Genomic DNA, 15,753 nt, shown 5'->3' on the forward strand with positions numbered 1-15,753 from the left:
TCAAATATTTGCTGAAATGATATGTGGAAGACTTTATGTGATTTAAGCTACTGTTTTTTGTTGAGTATAGTTCCAGTGCTTATTATCTCGCTATTGTTAATTAAATGTTTTACTGGTCAGACTCATTTTCTAAACTTTCTTTTTGTTTATTTTATTGCAGAGGTAGGAAGAATACTGCCAGCAGAGTTTGGTATTTACAGAACAAGTGAAGTCTATAATCCACTTAAAGGCATCAGAAAGAATTTACCATTCTTCACAGATCTAAAGAATGAAGTACCCACTGTCACAGCGTAAGTATTAAGATCATTGTAGATCACCATGCCCTGGAAAATATACTTTTTACTGTAGGGTTGACATATTTGAGGACTTATAAAACCTTTTACATACAAAAATGATCTTGAGTGGTTGACAAGATGAAAGAAAGTTATACATTTTGTCAGAGATTTCTAATTTTGAGTTTCGATAATTAGTGTACTCCAATAAGTAAGATTGAGCATAGAATTGGACATGCCAGATGGGAATAGGTGTTACCATTATTTTTAGTTTGAAAGACTTTTTTGTGACATTATTCAACCATGTGTTAACTAGAAGTTATTGGCTTTTTGAGTTGAGGACATTTATTGTCATCAGATTGTGGTATTAAAAAAAGATTCATTATTTGACTTGGACATCACTGTCTTCGCTGACACAGAACATGACAACTGAACTAAACACTATCATTACGGACAATAAAACTGGACAGTGGCCATTTATTGGCAACTTCTTTTAACAAAAGCTTTATTTATCACATTCAAATTGCTGGTCTTAAAGATTATTTTACTTTAAAATTTAATGAATATTTTCAACAGCAAATTGATACCCAGGGGCGAGTATAAAAGATATAGCATTGACCAGTTAGGGTAAACCTGATACTTAAAAATTAATTTTAAAAGTGTTTGATTTTAGACTCGGTTAAGCTACATTGAGACCCACCTTTATTGAATGTCAAGGTTAATTGCTGAAGATGTTATTTTAGAATTGATGGTAGATTACCTGAAATAAAAGCATATCAATAAACTCATCATAGATACCAGGACTAAATTTTGTATATACACCAGATGCGCGTTTCGTCTACAAAACACTCATCAGTGACGCTCGAACCAAAAAAATTAAAAGGGCCAAATAAAGTATGAAGTTGAAGAGCAATTAAGCCTTAAAATTCCAGTGAATATAGCATGAACTGTGTACTTTTAAAAATCAAAATGGAAGTTTGTCACAGGTCATGAGTCTTTGAAATATTAATTTTAAGTGTGATGCAGGCATAAACAGGCTACAAAACTCAAGAAACAACACATCTGTTGTATAACAGCATGGAAATGTCCCTCAAAAGGGGGTTAATATTTCTTAATTTCATTTTGATTGTAAGTATTTTCAAGGTTTTGCTGTAAGCACATATTTGAAGGTTTTTTTTGTGCATCCTTATATTGACTACTGGTAAAGATCCTGCATTATGAAATTACCTTTCATCAGATAACAGTGTGGGAACATAACCTGCCTACATTAACAAAGTACACATATCTTATGGTATAAAACTTGTAAGGTCAGCAGTTTTTAGTTTGATAACATTTCAGCCCCTTTAAATGTACAAGATAAAGACGATATTTAAACTTTAAAACTAGTTTATCTGTCTTCTCATCTTAGAGAAATTGACTTTATCATTTTTATCCTGAAATAAATATATGAAAATATATATGGTTTTAAAATGTTTGAATTATATATATAAATGTATAACCTTTAATGATTCAAATGATTTTAAAGCTACAAAATTTTAAGATTTAGGTATTAAGATGTCCCAATCAGATTTTTGGCAGCCTAGTGATAGTGAAAAATGTTATAAATCATAAACTTTATAACAGTATGTGTCACTAGTAAAATTTTCAAGATCAAAAGCAAATATTAAATTTATACATGAACTATAATTAACTGGTCTTAATAAACAGTGATTTTTTTTAATAAAGACAAATGGACAATAAAAAAAATAAAATATTTGTGACCATGACTGACAAAAGCAAGTAAAATGAATGGTTTTATCTACCATTGGCCATTAATTGCTCACGCATGTATCAACAAACAGTTATTGTCTTATTAAGTTGAAAATGATCTAAAGCCACCCAAAGGGTAGACAATATAACCTATTACTTCTGATCAGAGCATGAATATGGTTAATTTTCTGCCACAAGGTTGAATTCTTTTGAGCATTAACCTTAAATAGAGGTGTTAGCATGACTCTATATCTATACAGATGTTATCTCAAAAATATAAATATTTATATCAAAGTAACTTTTCTTTGATTATTTGGTATTAAAAAGTGATTTACATAAAAAGTATTAAGCTACTGCACAGATAGTCATTTATTTGTTACGGCAGGCTTTTGAAGGTATTTGTCATACATTTTTGTGATTTTCTGAGACAGCTTTTTTTTGTGTGTTAAGTTTTGATGCATGGTAGAGATATTTTTTAAAACCATGCCTATTTTTCTCATTAGAATTCTTGAAAAGAAAAATTGAAAGTTTTATAGAACCAGCTTTTTTGTGCTTGGGGATTTTAATCTTCCAAGATTTAAATTCAAATAAAAATTACCTCTTACTAAGATATTGTTGAGATGAAAATTTTTCTTGTGAAATATAATAACGTCTGCATTATATTTCAAAGCAGAGGAAGATTCAGGCATGAAACACATAAAAAAATTCAGGGTATGCTCCCACTCAGTGCTCCCACTAATCACAAGTTCTGGGTTGGCAACTGTAATGCTTGTTATTTTTTTTTAATTGATTTAAAGATTTGTTATTTTTTTTATTTATAAAGAGCGTGCTCAGTAAATTTAAAAACTAAGGAAAAAGGGTATAATCAAATTAATGTGGTCTCTATATAATTTTTTCTTTACAAAAGACTGAAACTGAATATTTCTTTTATCTATTGAACTCTGAAAATAGGCTATTGGAGTAATAGACCATTAGTTATAATTATCCATGTTTTGATTGAATAGAAATGTTATCTAATGGGATATTTTTTACCAGTTCACTGATAACTACCACCCACTGTCTGTGCAGTTGTATCTTAAATTACTGGATTTTAAGGAAGTCACCAGGACATTGGTATTTTTGGTAATGTTTAATGAATGGTATTAAAACAGAAGATACTGAAAAAATAACAAATGACTGATTTTCCCATGTCCACACGGCAGAGTTCATATAAGTCAGTTTCGTCATTGCTTTTGAGTGCATCATAAATGTTCATTAGAAAACTTAAACTTCATTGATAGGTCACTTAATATATCCATGCAAACTTTCAACAGTCATATTTGAAACAATATTTATGTGTCTAAGGATATTCTCCTACATGTTATTCTTCAAAGCTATTTTATTTGCTTCTGGTTAAATGGATTCTGAATTTATTTTTGCAATAATTTCAATATGCGCAAAAAGAGGTTATCATCACTTTTGGCACAGCTGTTTATTTCAATTATGGCATAAAAGACAAATAATTAATTGACCTATAATGAGATATTTAACCCATGTTCAAAATTCGGCAAACAATCCCTGAATTTCATTCAGAAGAACATTAAACAAATGTAAACTATTGGTTGTCATTTATTTAGTGTACTATCTTGGACCGTTTTGTTGACTGAATTTATGTTGTAGACGTCAAATCAGTGGTCATTTCATTACAGTTTTGTAGTACTAAGATGTTTTTTGAACTAGTTTATTTTGATCGATATTCAGTAACTTTGATATTGTTATTTTCAGTCAATATTAAACAAGAGAATTGCATAATAGTTTTCCCACCTTTAATTTAACACATTTAGAATTCAAATGTAGACTGATAGTGATCAAATTTGATTATCTACAGAGAATAGGACGTTTTTTGGTCCCATTACAGTTCTATCACACTTTCTATTTTAGAACTTGAAAAGTTTGATGAGCTACAAGTCAGACAGAACCAACTATATTCCTATCAATAACTAGTTTCATGCATTATTCAACTTGTTAAAGATAAGCACCGGAAATTTCACAGTTACATGAATTGGAATAATTTTGATTCATAGAACATAAATCAGTTGGCAAATTATGATGTAAATAATGAAAGTTTTGTCTGGCAGATCAATAATAAACTAATTTGTTGCCTATCTTATCAATGTAGAAATAGATAGTGCCATGTCTGGGAATTTATGAAAACTCTATCAAATTCTTTCTTTGTTATCTTAATATCTTGTAACGGCAGAGAATTTGAAAACATTCGGTTCTTTTGGCAAGACTGGTTGTTATGCAAATGAAAATGTTGGGCTGCTCTTTCTCACACCATATAGATACAGGAACTTTCATAACATATAAGGAAACTTTTATGAATCTCAATAGGCACATATCACGATCTAGTCACTTTGACTTTTTAAAAAGAAATGAATGTAATGTAAACCAACTGATCATACTTAGTTATTTCTTTCATTTGATGCAATTTTATAGTAAAAGATAGTTATGTGTTTTGTTATAGTAATTTTTCAACGTACACTGTGCCATTATTACAGAGATATACCCATAATTATATAACACTATCTTAAAACTTGATTTGCAATTTTGAAATCTAATTGTGAAATTTTATGACAAAATTTGAGATTAAAGTGTGAGATAGAATTCGGTGAAAATCTATCACACACGCTGATAAAGATATTGATTCAGTAAGAGAAGATTAAAAAGCCTTATTTGGAAGAAAGTGTTATTATGGATTATGTAATTCATTGTTTAGGGTGAAATATTGAATGACTCAGTGACAACACTGTGTAAAAAGTCATGTAATTTGATTTAACAACAGAAATGTTTATTGCTTTATCAGAAAATAGTGGCTTTATTATGTTTCGTCTGAAAGTCCAAAAGGTTATGTTGATGAAAGATTTTGGAAAAAGTATCAAATTTATAATGCAATAATTATGAAAATAGTGTCTGAAAGTTCAAAAAAGTATGAAATTATCCATTATAAAGAAAAAAATTAATATGCTAAAGTACTATTTTAAAAGTCATAATATTCTTGACACAAGTATGAGGTATAGTGAATCATCAGTCAGTTAATTTCAAGCACTACTCTAATAAGGTCAATCTGCACTTAAATGCAAAATTATTCTTTGGGAACTTAGTTTGATAAAATTCAAAAACTAAAAGATTGTTTTGTGAAAGAAATTATGGAGATAATATCAACATTGGTCCATTACCATCTTTTTTCCATCTGTTTGAAGTCCACCTTGCTCTTCTGCTTCCTTTAAAACAGGACCTTGATGATTCATTTCAAAACAATTTATTTTCTATAGAACATGAATGATATTTTTACAAGTGTCCTCAAAGAAATGAAATTATGTCACCAATATTTGATATAATCATAACCATTCAGTCCTGAATAATAAAGTTGTTGTTTATTTAAAATTTGTCAATTATGACTCTTTAGATAAAAAAAAAATATTGATGCTTGATTTGAAAATATGTCAGTAGGCCTACATGTAGTTCTTTGAAACTTCTGTGTCTGCAGCTGGTGCTTGACTTTTTACTGGAGAAACACCATACTTTGTCAAATAAGAATTTTTGATAGATAAGGTATATTGGTTAACTTTTTCTATTCCCAGACCCCAAAGTGTTTCTAGTTGACAATTATCGATAAGTAAATATATGTCAAAATTTAAGCTAACTTTTTCAAGTCAGTACTGTAGGAATACAGAAAGCTAACTTTTCTCATGTTAGTACTGTATGAGTATAGAAATGAACAATGATTTGATACTATGCTTTTAGATTTGTGAATATGGAGAGTTTTCAGATAAAAATGCCCGACACAAATAGTGATATAGTTAGCTGTTCATTTTATCCTAAAATATTAAGAAGTTTTAAATTTTTACAAAATACAGATGTTATGGACTGTGTCAAAGTACCATCCTAGATTTGTTTGGAAGACCTAATAGCATAAACAACAAAGACACTCTTACTTCTTTATGCATGATGCCTGCACATGCAGCCTGTTCAAATTTACATTGTTTGGTTAATGTGAATTATGACTAACAGTAACAAATGTAAAGATCAAAGACATTTCTAACAATGTGATTTCATCTCTCTCAGTTCTGGAAGTGTGATTTTCATTTACTAGATCTAATTTATCCAGATCACCTGCCTAATGCTTTTTTGTTATAACAATTAGAAATCGATGTAATTTTGAAATTCTTGTAGGAAGCTGAATAATTAGTTTAGTTAGATCCTTTGACAAATCAACTCTTATGCAAAATTAGATATTTATAATATATTTGTTTATTTAGATGTTTCCTTTTGTTGTGTAGATTTAATGGTTGCAAACCCATATGTCCCATCTCAAGAAATGTGTAAACTAAAAAAACTTTATTAGATTGTGAAGGATTGTGGTAAGTAAAATACAATATTATGACGATAGACAAAAGTTTAAAATATGGTACCGTCAATTTCTATATATCATATGCTGAAGCTTAAAAAACAGCAAAAGAGTACCAGGAGGGGTGTACATTGTCTAAGGAGGAATGTCTGTTGGTTCTTCATTTTATAGCATCTGTCAAGTTTTGGATACCCACCTTTCTTAAACTACACTAACGTTGCTGAGAGTTAAACTGGACATGAAGTAAATATCTGTACAAGAAAAAGAGACAAAAAGGTGTGGAGAAAGAGCAGGAAACTTTAGACCCATGGTCTGCCATTTGTCAAAACGCTCACTCATTCAGGCCTCATATGTGTCATATTTGTTGTTTGAAGTATTTGATTTACTGTTTATTGAGGAACCCATCATACCCTTCCTGATAATGAGGGATTTGCACTGTGTAAAATACAATTGATGTGAAGGGAATACTTATGCCTATCTATATAAGTATACTTCAAAGATACCTAAAGGTAAACTTTTTCATTTTGGGTATTAGGATAACACTTCATCTAATAATCTGGGCCAAGGGGTACTTCACATTTCTCAGTTGCTGTCCTATTACAGATTGGAGTTGAATGAACTGCATATTGCTTCTTTTGAAATAGATAGAAAAGACGTCTAGAGAATATAGAAATAAATTAGCTTTATTACAAAATGGATGGAATTAATTGCAAGTCCATCAATAATGCATAAATGCAAATTGATTTGTGCACAGACATTTTTGAAAGGATGAATAATTTAGAAGAAATATGCAGTGTTTGAAAATTTGAAATCTTTCTCAAATAAATGAATGTTGTATTAGACATGGATTAGGCATAGGTAGTCTTGGCATTCCATTTTATATGTGATTAGTTTTAGAAACATTGAATACCTTTACTGATCAGAATGTGAGAAAATGTATGTTAAAAGTCCTGAAATGACACTAATTTGTGGTTTATTTGATTGAATAAACATTTGAAAATATTGTATGTATTGAAATACGATATTGGGTTATTTATAAAAGTAAGGACAATGAAAAATGAAGGTGTCCAACTAACCTATATATCTTGCTAGGGTACAATTTCACTTTTACTGTCAGTTATAAATCACTTGATCTGCCAAATACCTTTTTAAATGTTATTTCTCAGTAATTGTAAATCATTTTGTTGCTAATAATATTTTTCAGACTTCATTTTCTTTTATATAGATAAAGGTTAGTATTAACATTTTTGAAAAGGGGCAAAAAAAATTCCACAAAATGACTAGAATAATGTCTTTCAATAGTTCAAAATTGTTCTAAATTCTAATTCCTTGTTTGTACATGAATTACATTTCTTTTGAAAGAATTTTGTGAAACATCAGAGTCTCTCTGTTTTCAGTAGCAATAGAAATAACAAATGTTATCCTTAAGAATATTAATTTAAGGAAGACTTGAGATAAATATATATAACAAATTAATGTTAATGTTACAATTTCTTTCAATAAGGATGTCTAGGTCATATTCTGTCGGAACAAACTTTGTAACATGCTAGAGACACCTTAAGGTTAAAATATTGATCACTATAGTAACATGAAAATGACAATGTAGAGAAATTAATGTAATGTTTTATTTATAAAAATAAACATTAACTTTTAGACATAAGTAATTAGTAGGCTATTTAAATATTTTTCGAAGCTATAATTGGTAATTAGTATGTGTAATGACAAATTGTAATACCTCTGGCCTAACTTTTATTTTTCTTAAAAGAAGTAGTTAAAGTCTTAGTAACATACTTACACATTAACAAATAGTAACAGATATGAAATAAATGTCAGTAATTGACAGTAACCTAACTACACATGTATACCATTAACAATAGGCATCTAAAAGGAACTTAAGTCTTAGACTGAGCAAAGGTTCAAACCATTTATCTAACTAAAAATTGACACATTGTCTACTGAGGTAGCTGTAGGGAGTAAAAAACAGTATGAGAGAACCACTGATATTGACTGAGACTTATACAGATTCAAAATTTAGTCTGGCATAATATTCACACACATCAAGAATTCATTCTGATCTGATATTTTAAGGTCATCTCCTCGATTGAAGGCCCATGTAAAAATTGGTTGTACTATGAACAAAAGAAGGTTTAAAATGAAAATTATGAATTCAGTTAATGTTCCTCACCAAGACCAGTTGTTTACAGAAATAACAAAATATGAGATTGAGGGAAGATAATTGTGTAATTGTGGTGGTATTACAGTGATAAGATTGACACTTTTCTGACTCACTTTTTGATAGGCAATTTTCATATCAATTATCGTTTTACAAGATGTCTCCATAATCTTTGAATGTGTGACCATTTACTTATATCCATTATGTCAGATCTTTTAAGGTATGACCATTTACCAATCTATTATGTCAGAACCACAGGGTTTCAATTGTATGTGAAAAGTCTCATATTTCTTCTCTGAATGATTGAGTTTTGTATATTGTTCGTAAAAAGGTCATTAGACTTTGTAAAATATGAGATAGTTAACCTCAAAGAAGGACAAAAAGACGGGTCAATATGTTTTGTAAGATACACATATCCTACTGTATACCAGAAACTCACACATAGTGTACTAATGTCTCTCTGTGGTGCATAGAACATAGGACATAGATAGCTTCACATTATAAAAGGATTTAATGCCATATTCAAATAGCTATGTTATTTGTGGTCCCTTTAATATATACTTTACATTCTGCTGATTAAGATATAATGCATACTGGTACTTAATTTTATATTACATCCTTTGCATTTATTAAATTGGCCTCCAATCAATTATGTACTTTTATTAACGATTTATCACCTTTTTAAATAATAACAATAAAATAAGACAAATTGAAGTTTAAAAGTTGACGAGGCACCAGATGTTCCAACTGTTAAGGGTGTACTTTAGTCTGTATTTTTGTTCCAGTTCCAATTCATACAGGTGTAGTCACACCTGGGTAATTAGCTCATTAAGGACAGGTAGCGAGTGCTACAGTCATATATACCTCTTTCATGTATAAAAAAGTATACTATTGAAAGGTAAAAAATGTTTTTCCACTTTAGATCACCCAAAATTGTACAACTACTTGCACATTTGTTTAAGAGATTTCTCTAGAAAGATTTGCAAATTTGTCTACGTTACCCTCAGTCATCTCTAGAAAGATCTCAAAATGTTTATCTTTTTCAAAAAAAATTTTACCTATGAATTCTTATAGTTATTTAGTACAATTTTTAGCTCACCTGGCCTAAAAGGCCATGTGAGCTTTTCTCATCACTTGGCGTCCGTCGTCGTCGTCGTCGTCGTCGTCGTCGTCGTCGTCGTCTGTCGTCGTTAACAATTTTTCAAACATCTTCTCCTCTGAAACTACTGAATGGATTTGAATGAAACTTAACATGATTGTTCCTTAGTATATCCTGCACAAAATGTGCGCTTCGATTTTTGATCCGTCAAAAAACATGGCCGCCGTTACTTAAAATAGAACATAGGGGTCAAATGCAGTTTTTGGCTTATATCTCAAAAACGAAAGCATTTAGAGCAAATCTGACATGGGGTAAAAATGTTCATTAGGTCAAGATCTATCAGCCCTGAAATTTTCAGATGAATCAAACAAACCATTGTTGGGTTGTTGCCACTTAATTGGTAATTTTAAGGAAATTTTGCAGTTTTTGGTCATTATCTTGAATATTATTATAGATAAAGATAAACTGTAAACAGCAAAAAAGATCAGCAAAGTAAGATCTACAAATAAGTTTATATGACCAAAATTGTCAATTGACCCCTTAAGGGGTTATTGTCCTTTAATGACAATTTTTCACAATTTGTTCATCATATTTGCTAACTTTAAAAAATCTTCTCCTCTGAAACTACTGAATGGATTTGGTTAAAACTTAGCATGGTTGTTCCTTAGATTATCCTGCATAAAGTGTGTGCTTTGATTTTTGATCCGTCAAAAAACATGGCTGCTGTTACTTAAAATAGAACATAGGGGTCAAATGCAGTTTTTGGCTTATATCTCAAAAACGAAAGCATTAAGAGCAAATCTGACATGGAGTAAAAATGTTCATTAGGTCAATATCTATCAGCCCTGAAATTTTCAGATGAATCAAACATCCAATTGTTGGGTTGCTGCCACTTAATTGGTAATTTTAAGGAAATTTTGCAGTTTTTGGTCATTATCTTGAATATTATTATAGATAAAGATAAACTGTAAACAGCAAATATGATCAGCAAAGTAAGATCTACAAATAAGTCAATTTGACCAAAATTGTCAATTGACCTCTTTAGGAGTTATTGCCCTTTAAAGACTTTTTTCACAATTTGTTCATCATGTTGACTTACTTTAAAAAATCTTCTCTTATGAAACTGCTGTATCAATTTCAGCCAAACTTAGGCTAAATGAGTTTCAGAGTTTCAGAGTATCTAGTATAAATTTTATATTTCATTTCCTTGTATGTCAAGAAACATAGCTCCTATGGCTAAAATAGAACATAGGAGAAAATGATTTTTTTTTGCTTTTGAAGAAAATAGGACGATTCAAAGAACATTTAAATAAATTGAAAAGCCAAAATAATCATTGATGAGAGATTAAACCAAAAAAATTCAGGTGAGCGATTCAGGCTCTTGAGAGCCTCTTGTTTTTATTGTCCCAAAAAATTATAAAATTTGAAAAGACTTTGGCAAGGAAGTTTTAAGGAGATAAATCAAAAATTATTTTGGTTGCACATGTTTATTCCCAAATTCAAGTACCTTCCATATATGACTGGTTCTACCTTCTGCAGCATGCAGCACATGAGTTTCCCATGGTATGCCCAATCTTTAGTTTTTTTCTGTGAGGATTTTTATTGACAGTTGTTGATCTTCTTGTCTGTTTTCTTTTGTCTGTAGTGTTTTCTTTCTTTGTCTATATAGGCTTTTAATCATTCTTATTTTCTTATGTTCTTTTTATTCCGGTTAGTTCCAGCTAATGGTCAGTGTTTTCTTGGAAAAGATAATAATGTCAAAAATTAAAGGAATATGGATGCTTTAATAGTAACAATAGGTTACACTGGCCTTTTGGCAATCATTCAAGAAGTGGTTATATATTTAGATTATTTTCAATGGATTGGTCTTGCATTTTTCCACCACAATCAGATACAGATTTTTTTGTGTTGTTTCAAGGAACTGACTTTACCAACTAAGTGATGATTTTAAAAGCTTGTGGTATAGATTACACATACTAATTTCTTATTAAAGACAGCTGATCAGCAGATTTGAAGTGCATCTAAATGAAATTACTAAATTGTTGCATTTAAAAAAAAAAAGTTTGAATAAATTATGCATTTCGAAGTTTTTAAAGATTTTAGTTGTTTGATAATTACTGAGATAATTTCTAAAACCTGCATTCTGTTCAGTTGATCCTGTAAAGAGCATTTCAAAGCTAGATGTTTTTTTTTATTACCAGTATATTGATTTATTTTATTTTACAGATACTGTGGAACCTACAAAATCACAGAATCCTCCAGTAAATGTACCAATACTACACAAGAGAATCATAGCTGGGCTAATGTTTTGAAAATTAATGCTGAAGTTTGTGCCGAATGTCAGCCATTTGCCATGCATAAACATTTTGGAATGAGATGCAAAGGACATGGTGTACCCGGTAAGGTTACCCGCTGGAGAGCCATTGATGTACCTCACTGCAGTGGAAAATGGGAGCTGAAAACTATTGATAGAGCTTGCACCTGTAATGTTCACCAAAACAAAGATTTCATCTTCATCTAAGCTCGTGGTTTTTATAAACTTGTATATGAAATCATTTTAAGGGAAAAAAATCAGTGTACTTGAGATTCTTGGAGACTTGTACTTGTATGTCAAATTGGTTGAATGGTTTTAACTGTAAAGATTTTTGAGCATCCAAACTTTTTTTTTGAATTTTAGAATCATGTTTTTTTTAAGGATATTTCTTTACAAAGTATTTTATTATTTTGTTATTTGTTTGTATATTAATCAAAATAAGAATAAGATTTATGATAATCCTCTTATTTTTACTAAAACATTTTAAAGTCTTAGTATATACCAATTATTGAGTATGCTGCAAATACAATAAATAACCTATCAGAATTTAGTGCTACTGTTGTGATTAATTTGTGACCAGAAAACTTGGTATGTAACTCTCAAATATGCCAACTAATACAATGAAGTTTGTATCTTAAACTTTGAACACATAAAATAAAATCATGATATTTGACCTCAAATTTATACACCCAAAAGCCATCTTTTTCCTTACACAAAGTTGTTGAAAATAGAAGCATATTTATAGTAAGAAATATCAGCTGAGGCTTTATATAGATATTTATATATATTATATTTAAGAGAAAAAAAAAGATGTTAAAATTTTCAAACTGGTAGCAATAAGAGGCATTTTTTGGGTCTAACATTTAATAAACTTTAGATCTTTACATCCAGCACAAAAATTCATGAACCACAATATTGTTCAATGAGAATGCAATTTGAACATCTTTGTAAACACTTTTGATGATACTTTTTGCATTGTGTAAAATACTTCATGTATTGTCGAGATATTCAGCTGTAGTAATATTTTACATTTGTTATGGTAATGTTATAGCTTCACTATGAAAATTTAATTGGCCAGTAATTTTTATCTCTTTTTATGTGCATTTTTTCTGGAGAGTATATGTTCAAAATTATAATAATTTGAAAAATTGTGTCTTTTATAGCAATATTGACTTGTATAGTCATAGATGAGTCACCTTTAAACTGTGAATGTGAATCTTACTAGTTTTGCTATCTGGTGTGAAGCAGCAGTAATTAGGTTGTCTGTTATTTATAATTTTATTAATTAGAATCACATAAGATGTAGACTTGAATGGTATGTATAGCCATGTTTAATGTTCCTGTGTGTAACCTATATTGCATGCTCATGATCTACATTATATGTTAAAGTCTGAGATATACTCACATAACTTCACAACTCGGTGTACAAGTTGTCATACTCACATAACTTAACATCTCAGTATGCAAGTTATATGACTTAGTTGTTTTCACACCACTGTGTACAAGTTATCTGAATCACCTTCAACCCATGAAATTCACATGTTTTCTGATATATATTTTCACACTTAACATACAAGTTATCTTATTATCATTGTTTCACACTCATTGTGCAAGTTGTCTTTTTACATACTTTCACAAACAGTGTACAAGTTGTTTGACAAATAGCTTCATTACTCTAAGTAGGTCTTAATGTCCTATAAAATATAAATGATTTACTCAAGGCATTTGTGTACAATTTGCCTCTTTTTGTTAATTTCAATGAGTCACAAACATTGAATGATGAGCAACATTTTATGTTGAGTTTTGTATTAGACTTTATAATAATGCAGTCATATATGTCATGTGTTTTCAGTACCAATTATGCATTATATTGATACATTGAAATCTTATAAATCATATAAGTAAATTTTAGATCTGAATTATAGCAAGAAATTGTTTAATCAAATGCTAGATCTATCTCATAGTTATGTTAAATATGTTATTTTTGTCTAGTTTACATACTTTTATCACAAAATACACCAATTTGATGATTTTAACATCTGTTTTGATGCAATCATAGAAATTGTACATTTTAAACTTAAATATTTCCGAAATTGTTAATGTCAACAAAGAACTTGTTCTCTTCTTCTTCTTTGTGAAACTGGTAAATCAAAATATTGATATTTTTCTCTCTAATTAACTCTTTGTTAAAAAGTTTGAATTTAACAGAGTTAAAAATTGGTTCAATTTATATTAAAAATTAAATGGGTTCTTGAAATGTCAGTGGCAAGGGAAAATGTTGTTAAAACAAGCAGATTATTGGAGATTTTGTTGATGTAATATACATGTATCAAAGCATATGTAATATACATGTATCATAGCATATATAGATATAAACACAAATTTAATTTGAAATAATTTTTGAACGTTTTGTTGATCGTGTTTGTAGTAGATTTTTATCACTAACTTGAATATCACTATGATACCATACTTGTATAATGGGTGATTATCTGTTTATGGTCACATATATCTAAATAATGAACTCGGCATGAACAGGAACTACATTCTTCAGGTAAAAATAGGAAATCCATGGTAGTTTGCTTGAACAATGTTTGTACACACATACCTCCAAAAGGGTTTTAATGTTGAGTTTCTGATATGAAGGCGACATTCTACATACCCTTAAATCAAGAGCTTTCTATCAAAGCTATCTTTCAGGTTTCCAACAGTTTAGGAATATGCAAGGGTGGTGATAAATTACTGTAAGAAAGTAAAAAAGGATGAAGACAACGAATGCTGATAAAATATGATACCATGAAAACATTTGTGGGAAAGGCCAAAAGATGGTCAAAAAAGTGGAAATACAGGGAATATAATTAAAACTTTCTTTACATAAAGTTTTTTGTACTTAATGTTATAATTTCAAATCTCTCAAATCCCACACATTTGATCTGAGAGGCACACATTTGAATCCCACATGTCTGGAAAATCCCTTTAATGTTTTGTGTGTCCCCTTTGATCTTCATTCATTGAATCAAACTTCACAAATCCAACAAATTTGGATTTCCAAATTTTGACATGCCTTCAACTTCATACAGAAATGCTACATCATTATGGAGTTTTTCAAGGTAACCCCTAATATTCTTTCAAAAGTGACCAGAGTCTTTTGTATTTGATTTATTTTAATTTCAAGAAGAAATTTAAGGAGTGATGATAAACTTTTATTTTCAATTTCGTGTAGTCATGTGCAGTATAGCAAATCATGTACATCTAGGCTATAGAATTATTCTTTTGTACAGATATTTGTAAATATTTTCTCTAAATTTTTGATGCCATTGTTTATACTAGCATGTCTAGCATATATACATATAGGGGTAGATATTAGCCTCTGTCCTGTTATATATTGTGTAAATAACTCAGCATTTCAGTTTTATACACTAAATGGACTTTTAAACAGTAATAAATACATTTAATTGACACCTGTTTTTTTAATTTTCTGCTAATGTTAATGAACAAGCAGTTACAGACACACTCCTTCATAAGCAGACTAAAACTCGGGAATATATTGTCCAATAATAAACAGGCATATGTATTGTTAGCCAAGCACCTTAATAAAGGCAATATTAGTATACTGCTGTTCGAAAGTCATAAATCAATTGGGAGAAAACAAATCCAGTTTACAAACTAAAACCGAAGGAAACACATCAACTATAAGAGGAAATAGTTATCAAAAGTACCAGGATTATAATTTAGTACGCCAGACGCGCGTTTCGTCTA

At 29.8% G+C, this 15,753-nt stretch overlaps 1 protein-coding gene across 1 annotated transcript in view; it reads left to right on the forward strand.

The window, feature by feature from the left end:
• LOC139527673 (somatomedin-B and thrombospondin type-1 domain-containing protein-like) overlaps positions 1–15,453 on the forward strand; it is a 50,550-nt gene extending 35,097 nt beyond the window's left edge. The window contains exons 3-4 of the mRNA XM_071323258.1: positions 161–290; positions 11,910–15,453. Of these exons, the coding sequence (XP_071179359.1) occupies positions 161–290; positions 11,910–12,204 (425 nt within the window). The 3' untranslated portion in view covers positions 12,205–15,453. The remainder of the gene's footprint in view (positions 1–160; positions 291–11,909) is intronic.
• Positions 15,454–15,753: the final 300 nt, after the last annotated feature.

Source organism: Mytilus edulis, chromosome 6, assembly GCF_963676685.1.
Source record: "Mytilus edulis chromosome 6, xbMytEdul2.2, whole genome shotgun sequence".
NCBI classification, from domain to species: domain Eukaryota; kingdom Metazoa; phylum Mollusca; class Bivalvia; order Mytilida; family Mytilidae; genus Mytilus; species Mytilus edulis.